This window comes from Balaenoptera musculus, chromosome X (genome assembly GCF_009873245.2).
Source record: "Balaenoptera musculus isolate JJ_BM4_2016_0621 chromosome X, mBalMus1.pri.v3, whole genome shotgun sequence".
In the NCBI taxonomy this organism is placed as follows: Eukaryota; Metazoa; Chordata; class Mammalia; order Artiodactyla; family Balaenopteridae; genus Balaenoptera; species Balaenoptera musculus.
In genome coordinates, this window is record NC_045806.1 from 45,315,271 (window position 1) to 45,334,707 (window position 19,437).

General features: G+C 42.3%; 1 protein-coding gene across 3 annotated transcripts in view; it reads right to left on the minus strand.

Annotated features, from left to right (window-relative positions):
- Positions 1 to 14,059: 14,059 nt before the first annotated feature.
- The window catches only part of SMC1A (structural maintenance of chromosomes 1A), a 45,558-nt gene continuing 40,180 nt past the window's right edge, over positions 14,060 to 19,437 (minus strand). The window contains exon 23 of one of the 3 annotated variants that reach the window (XM_036841103.1): positions 14,060 to 14,636. In XM_036841103.1, the coding sequence (XP_036696998.1) occupies positions 14,390 to 14,636 (247 nt within the window). In that variant the 3' untranslated portion in view covers positions 14,060 to 14,389. Of the gene's footprint in view, positions 14,637 to 14,663; positions 15,390 to 19,437 lie in introns of those variants that run through there. The other 2 variants (XM_036841104.1, XM_036841101.1) reach the window with 2 other exon arrangements.

Consider the following 19,437-nt stretch of genomic DNA (forward strand, 5'->3'; position numbering starts at 1 on the left):
AGACAGAGACAGAATGCACAAGTGCATGCTCTTTGACTAATACTCAACAACTTTTACAGGCAGTCATTGCCCATCTACCAACACTTCCAACAAGGAGTATTTGGTTGTCAGTGGTGTGGCTTCAGCTTTCTTTCCCCCTAAATAAAAAACCAAACTCTTAAAATATAGGTATAACACCTAATGCCCAAATCTTTGTTCCTAAATGCCATTCTCAACTGAAAAGGACCAGGTCTCCTAGGGAAAAATGGTTGATTCTGGGGCTGGGGCAGGGAAAGAGCAAGATGAGCCTGGAGCACCTTGTGGTGCCAGAAAACAAGGAAGTGCTCAAGGAAGGATGGAGACCTGCCAAAAGGACAAGGATTCATCTTCCTGCTGGCTAAATATGGGACATTTTGAACATCGAAATAAAGAATGATCTTAATGCATTATAACCCACTGAATATGATAGACAACCCTAGGTCCATGAGGATATAAATACATAAATGTAGGAGAAGGGAAAGCTCTCCCTTACACTGGAGAGCCAACTAATACAAGTCCAAAGAATGATGGCATTGGACAGTCACCATTTGGCAACCTCAAGAATCATCAGTGAATGCTAAAACTGGTGGGCGAAAGTTTGAGGAGATGAGGAGATATATATATATATATATATATATATAAACTCAATGTATCTCTCCACAAAATATTCACCAATGACAAAGGGGAAAATAGTAGCTTTACAGTGGAAAAACACAAATAGTCATCATGTGCCTCCTGATACGATGCACTGAAAAGGACACAGCATCCCTTCTGTGATATTCCTACCAAAGTAAAATCTAATCGTGAGGGAACATCAGAAAAAACCAAATTGAGGGATAGTCTAAAAATAACTAGCCTGCACTCTTCAAAAATGTCAGTGTCAGAAGACACAAAGACTGAAGAACTCTTCCCTACTGAAGGGAACTAAAGAGATATGACAACTGAATGCACATGGTCCAGTTTTCTTTTGCTATAAAGGACACTGTTGAGGAAACTGGTGAGCTCCAAATAAGTTCTGTAGATTATAATTATAATAGTATTGTATCAATGTGAATTTCCTGATTTTGATGATTGCTCTGTGTTTATGTAAGATAATTTCTTGTTTTAGGAAAAACATATTGAAGTATTTAGGAGTAAAGGGGTATCACGTCTGCAACTGACTATGAATTAGTTCACAGGAAAATATATACATATATGAGACAGAGGGAGAGATAGAGTAAGACAAGTGTAGTAAAATGTTAACATTTGAGGAATCTGGTTTTCTTAAAAATAAATTTATTTATTTATTTATTTATTTTTGGCTGCGTTGGGTCCTTGTTGCTGTGCGCGGGCTTTTTCTAGTTGTGGCAGACGGGGGCTGCTCTTCATTGAGGTGCGTGGGCTTCTCATTGCAGTGGCTTCTCTTGTTGCAGAGCACGGGCTCTAGGCACGAGGGCTTCAGTAGCTGTGGCACGTGGGCTCAGTAGTTGTGGCTCGCGGGCTCTAGAGCGCAGGCTCAGTAGTTGTGCACGGGCTTAGGTGCTCTGTGGCATCTGGGATCTTCCCGGACCAGGGTTTGAACCCCTGTCCCGTGCATTGGCAAGCAGATTCTTAACCACTGAGCCACCAAAGAAGTCCCCATTTGAGGAATCTGGATTAAGAGTATACAGCAGTTCTTTGTACTATTCTTGGAACTCTTCTGTAAGTCTGAAATTATCTAAATAAAAATTTAAGAGAAAAAAATCCTAATTTAAAAAACATAGTTAAAAAACATTTACAAAAAACCTAGAGCTAGTATCATACTTAGTGGTGAGAAACTAGACTTTTTCCCACTAAGATCAGGAACAAGGCAAGGATGTCTGCTCTTATTACTCCTTTTCAACCTCACACTGGAAGTCCTTGCTAATGCAATAGGCAAGAAAAGGAATTAAGAGGTATACAGATTGGGAAGGAAGAAATAAAACTGTCTTTGTTCACAGATGACATAATTGTCTATGTAGAAAATCACAAAGAATCAACAAAAAGATGGCTGGAACTAATAAACAATTACAGCAAGGTTGCAGGATACAAGGTTAATATACAAAAGTCAATTGCTTTCCTATATACCAGCAATGAACAATTGGAATTTTAAATAAAAAACACAATATCACTTATATTAGCACCAAAAAACTAAATACTTAGGTATAAATTTAACAAAATAGGTACAAGATCTATATAAGGAAAACTATAAAACTCTGATAAAAGAAATCAAAGAAGATAAATGGAGACATATTCCATGTACATGGATAGGAGGACAATATTGCCAAGATGTCAGTTCTTCCTGACTGGATCTATAGATTCAATGCAATACCAAGCAAAATCCCACCAACTTATTTTGGGGATATCGACAAACTAATTCTAAAGTTTATCTGTAAATGCAAAAGACCCAGAATAACCAACACAATATTGAAGGAGAAAAAGAAAGTCTGAGGACTGACACTACCTGACTTTGAGACTTACTATAAAGCTCCAGTAATCGAGACAAATGTGGTATTGCTGAAATAATAGACAAATAGATAAATGGAACAGAATAGAGACCTCAGAAATAGATCCACACAAATATAGTCAACCAGTCTTTGACAAGGAGCAAAGGCAATTCAATGGAGAAAAGATAGTCTTTTCAACAAATGGTGCTGAAACAACTGGACATCCACATGCAAAAACATTAATCTAGACAAAGACCTTATACCCTTCACAAAAATTAACTCAAAATGGATCATAGGCCTATGTGTAAGATGCAAAACTATACATTCCTAGAAGAGAACATAGAGGGAAAATCTATGTAACCTTGAGTTTGGCAATGACTAAAAACAACACCAAAAGCACAACCCATGGAAGAAAAAATCGATAAACTGGGCTTCGTTATCAGTGGAAGACACTTAAAAAGAATGAAAAGAAAAACCAGAGAATAGGTGAAAATATTTGCAAAACACATATCTGATGAAAGGCTGGTAATCAGAATATACAAAGAACTCTTAAACCACCCCCCCCCCAAAAAAAATCCAATTTAAAAATGGGCACAAGATCTCAACGGACACCTCACCAAAGAAGATATACAGATGGCAAATAAGCACATGAGAAGATGTTCAACATCTATGTCATTAGGGAAATGCAAATTAAAACAACAATAAGATACCACCACAGACCTATGAGAATAGCCAGAATCCAAAATACTAACACCACCAAATGCTGGTGAGGAGGTGGAGCGACAGGAACTCTCATTCGTTGCAGGTGGGAATGCAATATGGTACAGCCACTTTGGAAGACAGTTGGGCAGTTTCTTACAAAACTAAACATACTCTTGCCATACAAGCCAGCAATCATGCTTCTTGGTATTTACCCAAATGAGTTGAAAGCATGTCCACACAAAAACCTGCACACGAATGTTTATAGCAATTTCATTCGTATTTGCCAAAACATGGAAGCAAGCAAAATGTCCTTTAGTATGTGAGTGAATAAATAAATTGTGGTACATCCAGACAATGAAATATTATTCTGCGATCAAAAGAAGTAGGCTATCAAGCCATGAACAGACACAGAGGAACCTTAAACACATATTACTAAGGGAAAAAAGCCAATGTGAAAAGATTACACATTGTATGGTTCCAACTATATGGCACTCTGGAAAAGGCAAAAGGATGGAGACAGTAAAGAGGTTTCCAGGGCTTCAGGGAGAGGAAGGAAGGGGTGAATGGGTGGAACAGGGGATTTTTAGGGAAACTACTCCGTATGATACTGTAGTGGTGGATACATGTCATTATATATTTGTCAAAACCCATAGAATGTACAACACAAAGGGTGAGCCTTGATGTAAACTATGGACCTTAGTTAATAATAATGTATCAGTCAATTATATCTCAATAAAGCTGGAAAAAAAGAAAAAATAACAATGTATCATTATTGGTTCATCAATCGTAACAAATGTACCACACTAATGCAAGATGTTAATAATAGGGGAGACTGGGTTGGGTGAGGGGGGTATATGGAAACTCTCTGCATTTTCCATCCAGTTTTTGTGTAAACCTAAAACTGTTCAAAAAAATAAAGTCTATATATAAAAAAAGGAATGAATTATTGATACATACTACAGCACGGATGAACCTTGAAAACATTATGCTAAGTGAAAGACGTTAGTTGCAGAAGGTCACATACTGTATGATCCCATCTATAGGAAACGTTCAGAATAGGAAAATCTACAGAGACAGACAGTGGTTTCCTAGGGAAGGGGAGATGGGGGCTTTGGGGGTGACAGCAAATGGGTACAGGTTTTTTGGGCGGAGTAAGGAAAATATTCTAAAATTGATTGTGGTGATGGTTACACAACTCTGGATATACTAAAAGTCATTGAATTATACACCCTAAATGGATGAATTGTCTAGTGTGTAAATGATATCTCAATAAAGCTGTTAAAAAATAGAAACACAGCTTTGCACACAAAGGACACACAGGGACGTGCTAACAGTGGAGAGACCCAGTAGAGAACTGGGGAACTGAGGGTGGGGTGAGAAAGAGACTTATTTTTCACCGTGTACCTTCATGTGTCATTGGAGGGTTTTATCCTGTGCGTGTTTAACATAATCCTAAATTCCCCTCAAATACTGTTTCCAACAAGCCTACCTTGCTTTTCCTAACTGCACTCAAACAACGATCTCTCTCAGCTCGGTGCTTTGTGACCACCTAGAGGGGTGGGCTAGGGAGGGTGGGAGGGAGACGCAAGAGGGAGGAGATATGGGGATATATGTATATGTATAGCTGATTCACTTTGTTATAAAGCAGAAACTAACACACCATGGTAAAGCAATTATACTCCAATAAAGATGTTAACAAAACAAAACAAGACAATGATCTCTCTTATGCTATCTCTCAAAATAAGACACAGAGAAAATCAAACCTAAAACCTGGCCAAACAGTTCTAAAGGAGGAAAGAAAAGTAATAAAAGGAATGCCAAAACCCATGCAGAAAGGAGTTCCATAAGTATACCCACTCAATGGAATATTGTGCGGCCATTTGAATGATGTTTATAAAGACTTTTAACGGGGAAATGTTTATGTACAAATGGCAATATATAATTGACTATACAGCCTGATCTCAAATATGTTTCTTAGGCCTAGAATACAGCCTAAATGCACCAAGGTACTAACACTGGTTTTCTTTGGGCAGTAGGATGTGTTTTTTTCCCCCAAATTTTCATCAATGAACATGTATTACTGTTGGAGGGAGGGGCATTTATTTTGTTGTTTGGGGACTTCTGAGCAGAGGGTGAGAGAGAAAGAGAGAGAATGTATACATATATATATTTTTTTTAAAAAAATAGAAACATATAAAAAATATATTTTTTAATGGAAAGTGCCCAGTCTGGGTCCGGCATTCTAGCTCCGGACCCTCCAAGGCCACACTCCACCCTTTCTTTCAAAGCAAAGCCCCCACCGGTCCCTCCTATCGGCCAGGCCTCCCTCAACCCAACCACTCTTGTCCCAGCCCCTTGCTGAAGCCATGATCCACTTCGCTTCTGAACTTTCCTCATCCCCTTTCATTGTGAAGCCTGACACTCCTATGCAAGTCCTGCCCTTGCTGCTGATTAGGTGTCTAAACTTCGGTAAGTCACTTCCTGTCTAGGAGCCTCAAGTTCTTCAGAGATGAACCGGGATATTAAGTTTCCACATAAAGGGGCTGCTGTGACTGTTAAGAGGTTATGTATAGAGAGACCCAGCAAGTAATAGAAGCTCAATAAACGTTCACGCTCCAACCACCCCCGCTCCGCCTCGATACGCCTTGGTGTCACTACAGCACAAGGTCACAAATAGGTGTTCAGGATATGATTTCTTCTCTCTCTCCTGCCTTGACCATTGTTTCTCTAAGACGCCGGTTCGAGGCATGACTCCACCATTAACTACCGCAAATCGGTTGTCTAAAGGGGATGTTGGGGACAATGTGGAAGTGACTTGGAGTTGATCAGAGTTGGAGTCTCACCATTGCTGTACTTAGCTGTGTGGCTTTGGCAAGTCATCTAAGTCTCCCTGTGCCTCACTTTATTTACCTATAAGGGGGAGGGGAAATAATAGCACCTACCTCGGTGGGCGCCCTCACCTTCTATCCGCACCGCACCCCGTCTCTCCCACCACACCTCACTTCCCTGCTCACTTGGCTGGTTTGCCTCACCCTGCGTCAGCTGGTGAACCAAGCCACGCCTCCTCCCGGAGCAACCACGCCCCGGAGCTGAGAGGAACCTGCCAGAAAAGAGGGACTTCATGCAAGCCCAAAACTTTTGGGCAGGAGTGCACAACCACGGAGCTGAACCCAAATTTCGTTCGTCATTCAACCATTCACGCACCTGAATGCATGCGATGAATATTCGCTGACCTTTCCTCTAGGACCAGACAGGTGCTGGGCTTTGCTGGAGACGGAGTCAGCTGCCCTCTCGGAGCTTCCCATATGCAGGAGAGAGAACCCCAGACATCAATTCCACAAAGGGCAGGGCGGAGTGGAGCTCTGGGGGCTGTGGGAGCCCAGAGAACAGGATCCAATCCTGCTTGGGAATCAAGGAAGGCTGCTTGGATGAAGTGACACTTGAGGTGAGTTCATTAGGTTTGGGGAGTCATTGTGAAGGGCCTTCCATGCAGGAGACATTGCACAGACACCGAAGGGAGAGCCTGGTGCATTGAAGGACCCACGTGTAGTCAGTTCAGTGGCCAGAGAACAGTGTGTGAGGCCAGGGTGGCAAGAGATGAGGCTCGAGAGGCTTGGCAGGGGCCAGGACTGTGGGTGGCCTTAATTGCCCAACAAGGAGCTAGAATTTTATCCTTGTGGGGGGATGGGGTGTCACAGAAGGAAGTGACGTGTTGACTTCTAAACCAATGTGGTCTCACTGCTGGTGCCCAGAATAGTAGGTTAAAGGTGGCCAGTCTGGAAGCAGGGAGCCGGGGAGTAGACTTGGGGTCAGTCATGTGAGAGGTGCTGAGGCTGGAGCCAGGGCAGTGGCAGAGGATGAGGAAAGAAGGTGGAGTATTTGGGAGACAGAAAGGAGAATCAGAAGGACTTGGTGAGGGACTGGCTTTGAGGAGAGAAGGGGAGTTTGGGCTGCACGTAAAGCAGAGAATACAGAGGAAACATATAGCACATGTGCCAGGGAGTGATTGAGATCATGTTGGGAGGAACTCTGAGGGCTGAGAATTCAGCGTGGGATAGCAGGGGCAGAAACACCTTTCTGGAGGAGGAGGGATTCAGGCTAAGACTCACCGTGTGTCCTAGAGCCAGTCGCTTTATCTTCCTCTGGTCCTTTAGGTCCCCACCTGCTAAACTGAGAGACAGAGAATGATCATTGTGAGGAGTGAATCACATAAAAGAATGTCCAGGAGGTGCCGAGGCCTGTGGGTGATTTGGAGGGGGAGATGTGGGGCAGGTGTGTTTGATCCACGGTGAGGTGGGTCTGGGCTGCCATTTGTGCGACAGCATTGCCATTGGCAGTGGGAAGCACCTACTTACAGAAGAAGGAGGTGTGTGGGGAGGGGATATGTGACCTGAACACATGTGTGTTGGATTTGAGAGCGTCAAAGGCCAAGGCAGTCAAATCACTCTTACCCTGGGAGGCCGTATCCTGACAGTCAGGAGCGAGGGACTTCTCTGAACGGTGAGCCCCAGACTGCTACTTCCTCAGGAAATACCTAGACCAAAGCCTCTGGGTTCTGATCTCAAGTCGTCACCCGAGTTGCCGTGTGAGCCTGGGTCAGTTCTAACCCACTTTGGGTCCCAGGTTTTCCATATGAACAACAACGACGATAAAAGCATATGTGTGCTGGTGGAGAGGTGGATGAAATGTTTTCAGAGGTCCTCTCCAGGTTTGTTATGCTTCAGTTCTATGACCCTGAGTCCTTTTTAAAAAAGCCTAGTCCTGTCTCCGTCCCTGACTTACTGTGTGGCCTTGAGCCAGCTGCTGGACCTCTCTGGGCCTATTTTCACATCTGGAATATCAGGAGATTGGGCAAGAGAGTCTCCAACATCCAGTGATTCTCCCTGGAGGACGCTCACCCTCTTCTCCAGCTGAAAGCTTCAGACAAATCAGAGGAAAGCGAGGCGCTGGTCACAGACGACCCCCTCCTTCCAAATCTTCCGTCTTCTCCCACTGCCCTCCCCTCCCTACTGTCAGGAGCTTGCAGCACCAGCTCGCTTGCCAAACTTGTTGCTATGACAACGGGTTACAAATAACTCAGATGCAGACAAAGATTTTAACCCAAGAGCTGCTGGGCCAATGGCTTCTTCCTCCCTCCCCACATCAGACGGAGGGAACAATCTGACAGATTCTTTGGGATCACATCACTCACCTGCTCACAAGCCTGCCAGGGCTCCTCGGTGTCACAAGATTAAGTTCTGGTGTCTGAGGCCCTCCTGGAACCTGATTCAAATCCTTCCAATTACATTTCCCACTTGCTCCCATTAAAAAGCAGTCACTCCCATTTTTGAGCACCTACTGTCTGCCAAGCCCTGTGTTGGATGCTTTACATACCGTAGCTAAGAAGATCTTCCCAGAATTCTATCAGATAAACATTATTATTCCCATTTTGTAGAGGAGAAAATTGAGGCTCACGGATGTGACTTGAGGAAGGAGGTCAGCGAGTCAGAATTCAAACTCAAATCCACCAGACTTCCAAACCCGGGCTTTTTTCATTGTGGTTCACAAATGTTGGTCTACCCACTTGGGGCATATTCAGACAAGCTGGGGCAGTTAAAAATTCAGATTCTAACTTCCATTCAAGAAGTTGGAACACGTCTGTCTCCTCTAACTCCTGCGACGTCATAAAATAAGAGTAAAGGAATCACGTGCATAAACCCACATCTCCAAAGAAAACTGGAGAAGTTTCCATCAATCAGGGAGAGATTTTAACAAGCTTCTGGCAAGCAGAAAGGGGCTGGAGGGGTGGTACTGAGAAAGCCCAGCAGGGAAAGGTGAGGCACAGTCCACACATGGGAGGGGATCCATGAGAAGAGCACTGGTCTAGCCTGCAAAATTCTGGCGAGGCGGCTCTGGTGCAGAAAAGGTATCCTGACAGTGGGAGTGAAGTGTAGAGCCCCCAGCGGGGGGAGAATTGAAAGTACGTGTTGGAACAGTTGACTCCCCCACCCTCCCTCTAACCTTCCCTGTGCTCGTGGGTAGAAACCACAAGAGCCAAAGATCTATACTCAAGCAGAATACAGAGAGTTCCCCCAAAGAAATCAAACAGTCCCAGAGCAAAGCCTCCACTTTCTGGACATAGAGATCCTCCAGCAGATGGTCCCCACCCAGTCACCTTAAGGGGAAATTTAATAGCAGACTTGCCAAACCCCTACTCCTTCCACAGGCTCCCAACCAATCAACCTTTTATTGATTTCGTCTTAAATCAATGGGCTGAGAGGTTTGAACATTTGTGGGGAAATATGCTGATAGGTTTATGAACGAACTGATGAAGCAAACGGTAAAAGCTAAGGCTGGGCACGTTTCAAGTGGAAAAGAAACAAAAAACAACAACAACCCAAGCAATTATTAAATTCAGGAACACACCTCAAAAAGGCCAACCCCCCCCCCCAAATCCAGGTAATTATAGTACATTTCTTGGCTCGGTTGCAACTACTGATTTGCTAGGAATTGGGATATAAACATACTGGAAGAGTGAAGGGAGGGAAAATAGGAATGTGTGTGTGGAGGGGGATAAAACCTTCTTCTACCATAACGAGCTGTCAAGAGATAATGTCTCAAATTGCTAAGTTAAGAAATAGTAGCATAAGCACATAATATAGAAACATGGTGGTCCTTCAGTGAAAAATCCTTTCAGCTACAAGTAACAAAAAACCCAACCGACAGTGGCTTCAACACATATAGCATTATTTATTCATTTGTTTATTTATTTATTTTTCGGGAAGTTAACTTGTTATTTACAAAAGTGTGGCATGTGTTCAGCTGCTCAATGATGCCATCAAGGATCCAGGCTCTTTCTAACTTTTTCTTCCTTAATGTGTGGAGTCTACATCCTCATGTTCATCCCCTCACGATCACAAGATTTCTGTCACAGCTCCAGGCAGCACAGCTATACTCAAGGCAGAAAGAAGAAGGAAGGGGACGTTGTCAGATATGTGTGTCTCAGGAAAACAAAAGCCTTTCAGAAGGCCCCAGCAAACACCTCAGGGCCATAACTGGAACACATAGCAATCTCTAGCTGCAAGGATGGCTAAGAAAGTATCTGGCTCTTCAGCCTCTGAGTGGGAGATGGCAAGGGAGAAGGGGGTTTTGGAGTAGTAAGTGACAGAAGAAAAAGCCAAAGACTGGTAAAATAAAGTTCTTGCCTCTAGGGAGCCGGACTTGCAGTGGGAAGGAGTGGGACAGGTTATTGCTGGGGTTTATTATGAGCTCTTTAGAACTTTTTTAATTTTTCAACTATGTGCAAGTCTTACTTTGATGAAAAGTAAAAACTTAGAAATAAAGTGCTATGGTTTCTATGAAAGAAAAACATTTTAAAAATAAAAACTGGTGGCAGTTTTCTGTTTCCAGAGCAAAGGACATCCATTCACCTTAGAAGCAAACTAACCAGAATTGGGTCTTTATTGGACTAAGGAATCTCGGGTATCCACCCACTGATCTTACAGAAAATTGTGCCATCACTATTAACCTGAATGTGGCTGCTGGAAACCAGTACAGCACTGTGTAGCAGTTACATGGGTTGACTGTGGTTAGACAGTCCTGGTGCAATTTCCTGTCTGCCGTTCATTGGCTTTGTGACCCTGGGCAATTGACACCTGCGAGCCTCACTTTCCTTCTTTAGGAAATGAAGGTAATCCAAGTGCCTGGTTCAGAGTAAGCACTCAGCAAATGTTACCAACTGTGGTACAAATGTTAAACGTTCTGAGCAGTGACATAATTTGGGTGTACTACAGCAGTATTATGCTTCTACTGAGTTCGGTTTTTTTTTTTTTTTTTTTTTGTCCTATTCATGGGCTTGGACTGAACCGTCCCTGAAAATTATTTTTTGTTCCTGAGAGATGTGTGTGCATATTTTTGCCCAGGCTTTTGCTCACAGAAGATACGCAGTTTGGACCATCAAAAAATGTGCAGGCTTGGATTGCTGTTGGCTCCTACTGGAGGACGGACTGTAAAAAGGAACTAGTCTGGATTATTGTTTCCACAACATTTATTGCTATTTAACATTAAAGACAATCCACCCTGTGAAATGTGCTGCTGACTACTGTGATTGCCTTGTGTAGGACACAGGGACCAGGTCACCACTGTGGGAAGTAGGTGTGGTGAGAATATCCCAGAAAGAAAATGGATATGGGCAGTGTCGTGCTGGCACAGCAAGTACAGCTGGCCTGGGAGTGGGGGACAGAACGGTGACCTCCCCTTTCTGATGTCAAGGTGAGAGCTGGAGATCTGGCCTCCAGGTAGGGAGCATATGGCCAAAACCATCCAGTTGGTGGATAATAATCTTTCCCACACATGGTATCAGGCTAGGGGGCTAAAGAGAGGGACAGCCAATAAGCGATCCCTTTCAGAGGAGCGTGGGTGACATTCTTGTGGAGAGGTAATATCTTGTGGAGAGGTATCCATTTACAGTTTTCCTTTCTGGCCTGGTAATTATCATCTGTTATCCCCAAGACTCCTGTAAAGTTCTGTTAAGCACACATGCAGGGAAGACATTGCATCCCTTAAAAAACAAAACAAAACAAAACAAAACGATGCTATGAAAAAGGCATCTTTGGAGAATAAGAAAGAGTGCTTAGAAATTTTAAATGACTGCCAAAAATAAAAATCTTCAATAGAAGATAAAGTCAAGAAAATGTCCCAGAATGCACAACAAAAAAGCAAAGATATGGAAAATATGAGAGAAAATGAAAAGACGAAGACAATCACCCAGGAGGTCAAAATCCAACTAACAAGAGGTCTAGAAAGGGAACAGAGGAAATAGAGGAGAGAAAATTTGCAAAGAAATAAAACAGTGATTTCTTAGAGGAGGTGGACCTGAGTCTTCAGATTGAAAAGGCCCAACCACCAGGTGCCCAGTAAAACAGATGGGGAAAAAACACACTTTTGGGCTCATCATTGTGATATTTCAAAACACTTAAGTATGAAGGGAAAAAAATGTAAGCTTCCAGAGGTAGGGAAAACAGGTCGCCAACAAAAAATTAGAACCCGACTTCTAATCAGCAACACTACATGCTAAAAGCAATATATGCAACTTTCAGAGGAAAAATATTTTTAACGTAGAATTCTAAAGACAAACTATCATTCAAATATAAAGGTAAAATAATGCTACATTTTCAGACATGCAAAGACCCCAAAATTTACCTTCTTAGGAAGTTACTGGAGGATGTTCTCCAACAAAATATGTGACGTATCAGTCAGGATCGTTGGATGCAAGTAAAAGAAGCTGACTCTAGTTAACTAGAGCAGAAAAGGGATTTATTGCAAGGTCATTACTGTAGTTCACAGAAGTCTGGAGAATCGGGCAGGAGAAGCCACAACTAAGGCCACGCTGGGGGGACAGGCCACGCTGGGTTTGAATGCTGCTACTGGCACTGCTAGCCCCACTGCTGTGACCCCTGGACATGACCCCTAGCATCACATGCCACTGAAGATGAACTCTAATCATCTTTCTGTCTGTTCTCATTTACTTGTGGTCACCTTCAGCACTGTGTTAATCATGCTCTTCAGTCCATGGCACATTATTTTCATCAGTCCATCCAAGGCCCCTCTTTTGCTTGATTTCATTGTAGTATTATTTTCCCCTGTCAGTCCCCACCCCACCCCAACTCCCACTCTCCTGCCCACCTCAGTGAACAACTCCAGTGTATGTCATGTATATACACTTCCAATCCATCTTCCACAGATCTCCTTAGATATATGCACAGCCATCATATTATACAGTGTTGTTTTACATTTACACAGATGGCATTATGCCATAAATCTCATTCTCTTTTTCACCTTTTCCATTCAACGCTGGGTTTTGGAGACCTACCTATGTGACTATATGTAAATTTAGCTATTTTCCTTTTATTGTTTTATATATCCCACCTTATGAATATATCAGTTTGCTTATCCAGTCCCACGTGATGGTCACCTGGGTTGCTTCCAATTCTTCACTATCACAAACAATGCTGCAACAAACCACCTCAACTATATTTCCTTAATGACCTGTGTAAGAATTCTCTGGAATATATACCCAGGAGTGCAATTGCTGGGTCGTAGGGTATACACCTACTGAATTTCAGGAGGTACTGCCAACTTAGTCTCTGGAATACCTGTACCAGTTTACACTCCCACCCACACTTTTCCTTTTCCTCACATCCTCATCAGCACTTGATAATATCTGACTTTCTATATGTTGCCATCCTTTTATTGACTTCGCAATGTTATTTTAATTTTCATTTCTTTAATTATAAACAGAGTTGAAAATCTTTTAATATATTCAAGTTTCCTCTTGTGTAAATTCAAGTTTCTCCTTCTGTTAATTACTCTTCATATCCTTTGCCTATTTTCCTATTGAGTTTACTATCTTCTTTTTCTAGTTATTAATCTTTTGTCAGTTTTGCTCATTGCAAATATATTCTCCTAATCTATCATCCGCCTGTTAATCTTGTATATTTCTGTCTCCTTTGTGTTGCTTACTCTGGATTCAAAGCCATGAACAGAGTATCCAGCCCTTGCTGCCTGGTGGGCAGGGAAAGGAAATCTGACCACCTTCCGTTTCCATAGAGGAAGTGGGGGCCTGCCTTCCACCGAGACTCACACGATGGGGAATCCCCCCAAACAGGATGGAGATTTAGATACTAGGCAGCCAACAGAGTTCACTCCTTTGGTTGTCCAACATCCACATATACCCTTCTTCCCAGACTTACTCTAAAAAAATGCTTTCACAATGTAGTGCCTCATATAACCAAAAAATGCACTCATTCCTTCTCTGAAGGGTGAGACCAACAAGTATAAGTTATAATGCTTTCTGGTGCAGGCGATATAAAACCCAACTCAAACTGGCTTAAATAACACAAGCAATTTATTGGCTCGCTTAACCAACAAGTCCATAGGCAGGGAAGACTTCAGGCCTGGTATGATGAGGAATATGGTTCCATTTCCCTGTAATTCTCTTGGCTGTGCCTTCTCCATTTGTCAGCTCCATCCTCAGGTAGGCCTTCCACATGTTCACAAGATGGTTAACAGCAGCGACCAGGCTACATGCTTCTTTGTTCATGTCCAAGGGAAGACAGGCTACCTCTTCCCTCAAAAACTGAACAAAAGCTTCAGTGTGATTGGATCATCTCTGAACCAATCATCACTGCGGCAAAGGGGAGAGAGAGATTATCCATAAAGTTCTATACCTAGAGCTGGCAATGGGGTCAGTCCCACCCAAATTGCATAGTTGTTGTACAATGGGGGAGGAGAGGAATGGATGTTGGAGAACGACTACAAAGTCCACTACAAAGGAGTAAACTAAGAAAGAGGAAGATATGGGGTCCAGGAAAGATTGGGTCCAACCCAGAAGAGTAATGAAGGGACGTCCCAGGATGACAGTTGTGCTGCAGGCCTATAGAGCAATCAGTCCAAATTGGAGCAGGAAGACGGAGGGCTCCAGGAGGGAGGTATCTGGGAAAAAAGGGGATTCAAACGATTTTATACTTTCCTTAAGAATTTGGAACAACTTAAGAAGGAGATAAAGTCAGACAATGCAAGGAAAAGAGAAAGGCAATTAGAAACTCCAGGAAAGAAAAATTGTATAAGAAAAGAAATGTAATCCTAGTACACTGATTGGAGCATTAGGAACAACATTTACATAATCATAATAACATAAACACTTTATTGACTTTAAGCTTTTAGAATGACCTGTCAGCAAAGTATGGATGACTTAATTTTGGTTGTAGAACAGAATGTAAATATTATTAATCTTGTTAGTATAAAAGTAAAAGTATAAATGACAGAAGTTGAGAGATTGAAAGAGGGAATATAAGTCTATTACTTAAAGGTACAAAGGTAAGAAATAGAGGATATATAACTAGTGATATGTTTATATTGGGGCATTGGAGGAGGGCAGTTGGGTGGTATTAGTAGCAGGAAGTCAACAGATAATGTCTGAAAGTGATAAGTTGATAAACAGAAAAAATTGTATATTATTTAGAGATATGAAGATTATTATCAGAAAAGTAAAAAATAAACAGTTATAAGTAGACTAGTAGATTTCCAGGACAAGATAGTAGACTTACCACATGTTTATCTCCACTGCCACCTGAAACCTTGCTAAAATGATAGTAAAGGAATTTTAAAAAAGTATAAAAACACAATGATGAAGAGAATGTCCATCAGGAGCAGGTCCATCAGCAAAAGAGAGATTCCAACAAATGTCTGGAAGATAGGAAGTAAATGGAGAAATGGTGACTGATGAAGCATGGTGGAGGAAGCCACAGCCTGGAGTATGCATGGAGGTGATGCCACCGAGGAAGGAGTTGATCTTTCTCTGCAGAAGCCTGCAGTGTCTTGGGTCTTAACAATGCCAGGTATGGTATAGAGTGGGAGTGAGATGTGGGGCTGAAAACAGGGAGATTAATTGGAAGGCTGTATATCAAACTGTTAACCCACCACCCTGTGTACAATTCACAGCAGCCAGGTGTCTACCCATTAGGCAAAACCAGAGGTTTCTTATCTAAGGAAACTGAACAACCTTGGAGAAAAGATCTTTGCATTTTGGCGCAGCAGAGTAGTCAGCTATTCTCCAATCATCCTAAAGGTAAGCCACCAGTCACCTAGCTCTGTACCCCATATACAGAGCTTCCAATCAAATTTTATTGCTACATTCTTAAATATGAGTAAACAACTATAGATCACCGGGTATTTGACAAAAGACTACAAATTGAAAGAGATCAAAATACACAAATGGGGGAAAACAAATCCCAAAGGAAATAAATATTTCAAAGAACACAATGAAATATAAAAATACCTCTATTATTCTCAGAAAGATTCAAGATAATAGTGCATCCATTAAACAAGAACAGGATGCTATAAGAAAGGAAAAGATAACATGAATGGATATTTGGAAATTTTAAAGTGTGATTGGCAAAGTGAAAAGGAATGTTAATAGAAGAGTTGGAAAATAAAGTTAAATCTTCTTCTAGAAAGTAAACAAAAGGGAGAGAGAGAGAACTAGGAATGGAAGGGAGAGGGAGGGAGGGGGGAAGTGTGGCAGCAGTTGAGAGAACAGATAAAAATACAAAAGATCAATTCAGAAGGTCTAACATCCAACTTTAAGGAGTTCCAGGAGAGAACAACAACAATAACAAAAACAAAAACAGAAAAGAGGAATGTATCAAAGAAATAATATGAGAATTCCCAGAGTTAAAGAACTCCAAGATGAAGGGACCTAACCAATGACCATCACAATGAATGACAAATCCCCAAACTTAAACACATAATTAGGAAATTTTAGAACACCAAGAATACAGTTTAAAAAAAATAACTATTTAAAGGTGGGGGGGGTGGATGGAGTAAAAGTACTTTTCCCTATTCTTCTCCCCAAGTACAGCTAAAATCCTGGGATATTACATATAAACATAAGAAGACTGAGAGGTGGAGAGAAGAAGGCAAACCTCCTGGGGACCTCAGTAGCAGAGGAGCAACATGGTAGTGAGCTCCCTTGGTTTGCTTTTTGCCTCACGTATCCCAGACTTGGTGCTGGAGAAGACGGCAATTAGATAATAACCACTCTACTCCAGCCAAACACCACAGAAAAAACTGTGGCCCCACCAGCAAAGGCCAAGTGGGGAGCCTAGACTTCTACCTTTGCTGGCTATAAAGAGTAACTCTTCCCCCTTCTCACTGGGGTGGTGTCAGAGAAGGCTGTGTGGGGAGCCAGAACTACCACCCTCACCCAAGAATCATGAGGAAACCCTCCTTCTGGGGTGTGAACAGAGATTGAGTGAGGATCCTGGACTTCCATGCCCATCTGGTAGTAACAAGGCGGCGTCCCCTCTTTCACTGCTGGAACAGTGTCTAAGGAGACAAGCTAAAACAATTAAATAATCCTCGTATTGGACTTCCCTGGTGGCACAATGGTTAAGAATCTGCCTGCCAATGCAGGGGACATGGGTTCGATCCCTGGTCCAGGAAGATTCCACATGCCATGGAGCAACTAAGCCCATGCGCCACAAACTACTAAGCCTGTGCTCTAGAGCCCGCAAGCCACAACTACTGAGCCCGCACACCACAACTACTGAAGCCCGTGTGCCTAGAGCCCGTGCTCCGCAACAAGAGAAGCCACCGCAATGAGAAGCCCATGCACCACAACGAAGCGTAGCCCCCGATCGCCACAACTAGAGAAAGTCCGAGTGCAGCAATGAAGACCCAATGCAGCCAAAAATAAATAAATAAATAAATAAATTTATTTTTTTAAAAAATCCTCGTATTTAACACCATACCCAAAGTGCCCAGGTTTCAATAGAAAATCACTTATGTTACCAAGAACCAAGAAAATCTCAACTTGAATGAGAAAAGACACTCAATAGACTCCAACACCAAGATGACAGAGATGTTAAAAATCATCTGACAAGGGTTTTTTTTTTTTTTTTTTTGACAAGGGTTTTTAAGGAGCCATCATAAAAATGCCTCAATGTACAATTAGGAATATGCTTAAAACAAGTGGAAAAACAGAAACTGTCAACAAAAAAATAGAAGATATAAGGAAGAATCAAATGGAAATTTTAGAACTGAAAAATACAATAACCCAAACAAAAACCTCAATGGATGGGCTAACAGCAAAATGTAGGGGACAGAGGAAAGAATCAGTTAACTTGAATACAGAACAATAGAAATTACCCAGGGACTTCCCTGGTGGCCCAGGGGTTAAGAATCCGCCTGCCAATGCAGGGGACACGGGTTCGAGTCCTAGTCCGGGAAGATCCCACATGCCGCGGAGCAACTAAGCCCGTGTGCCACAACTACTGAGCCTGTGCTCTAGAGCCCACGAGCCACAACTACTGAGCCTGCGTGCCACAACTACTGAAGCCTATGCACCTAGAGCCCGTGCTCCGCAACAAGAGAAGCCACCGCAATGAGAAGCCCGTGTACCACAACGAAGACCTAACACAGACAAAAATAAGTAAATAAAATAAATTTAAAAAAAAAAAGAAATTACCCAATCGAGAAAATAGACTGCGGAAAAAGTGAACAGAGACTCAGGGACCTGCGACACTATAAGAAAAAATATAACATTCATGTCACTGAGATCCCAGGAGAGAAGAAATAGAGATGGGTAGATTTATGTAAAAGCAATTAGACTCAGACGAATATTAGGCTTCTTATCCTCAAAATTGGATGTTAGAGGAAAGTGGAGCAATGCCTTCAAAGTTCTATGGGAAAAAGATGTTGAACCCCTAACGTTAGGGGACATCCATGGTGGTCCAGTGGTTAAGACTCTGCGCTTCCACTGCAGGGGGCATGGGTTCGATCCCTGGTCAGGAAACTATGATCCTGCATGTTGCATGGCCAAAAAACCCCCAAAAACAAACAAACAAAAAAACCCAAAACAAATCAAACTTCTGCCAAGTATAAGAGTGGAATATGGATATTTTCAGATATGCAAAGACCAGGAAGTCTACCCCCTACACAACCTTTTTGAGAAAGTTACTTGAGGATGTATACTATCAAAACAATGGAAAAAATAAACAAAACAAAAACCCTGGGAACCAGTAAATAGTAGATATAACCAAGGAAAGCTGTGAAGGAAAGTCTCAAAATGACAGCCATGCATCAGGCCTAGAGAGCAACTAGTAAAGATTTGAGCAAGGAGATGGAGGGCTCCAAGAAGAAGGTCTTTTTCTTTATTGGTGGGGGGGTGGACTTGATGTACTTAATGTGATAGAGATTTTGGGAAAGAAAAAAATGGAATATATGAAAAAGTAAAATAGTGAAAGAGAAACTTCAGGAAAAATGAAAAACTGCTACAAGGAAAAAATTATAAAAGTACATAATTGGGACTTCCCTGGTGGTGCAGTGGTTAAGAATCCACCTGCCAATGCAGGGGACACAGGTTCGAGCCCTGGTCCGGGAAGATCCCACATGCCGTGGAGCAACTAAGCCCACGCACCACAACTACTGAGCCTGCCCTCTAGAACCTGCAAGCCGCAGCTACTGAAGCCTGTGCACCTAAAGCCCGTGCTCCTCAACAAGAGAAGCCACCGCAATGAGAAGCCCGCGCACCACAACAAAGAGTAGCCCCCGCTCGCCACAACTAGAGAAAGCCCGCGCGCAGCAACGAAGACCCAATGCAACCAAAAATAAAAAATATAAATTTATTTTTAAAAAGTACATAATTGGCTCTGCAATGAACAATTAGTCATATTAATATAATAACTGCTTATTGCTTTTAAACTTTTAGAATCAAACTATTAAACTGTAGACA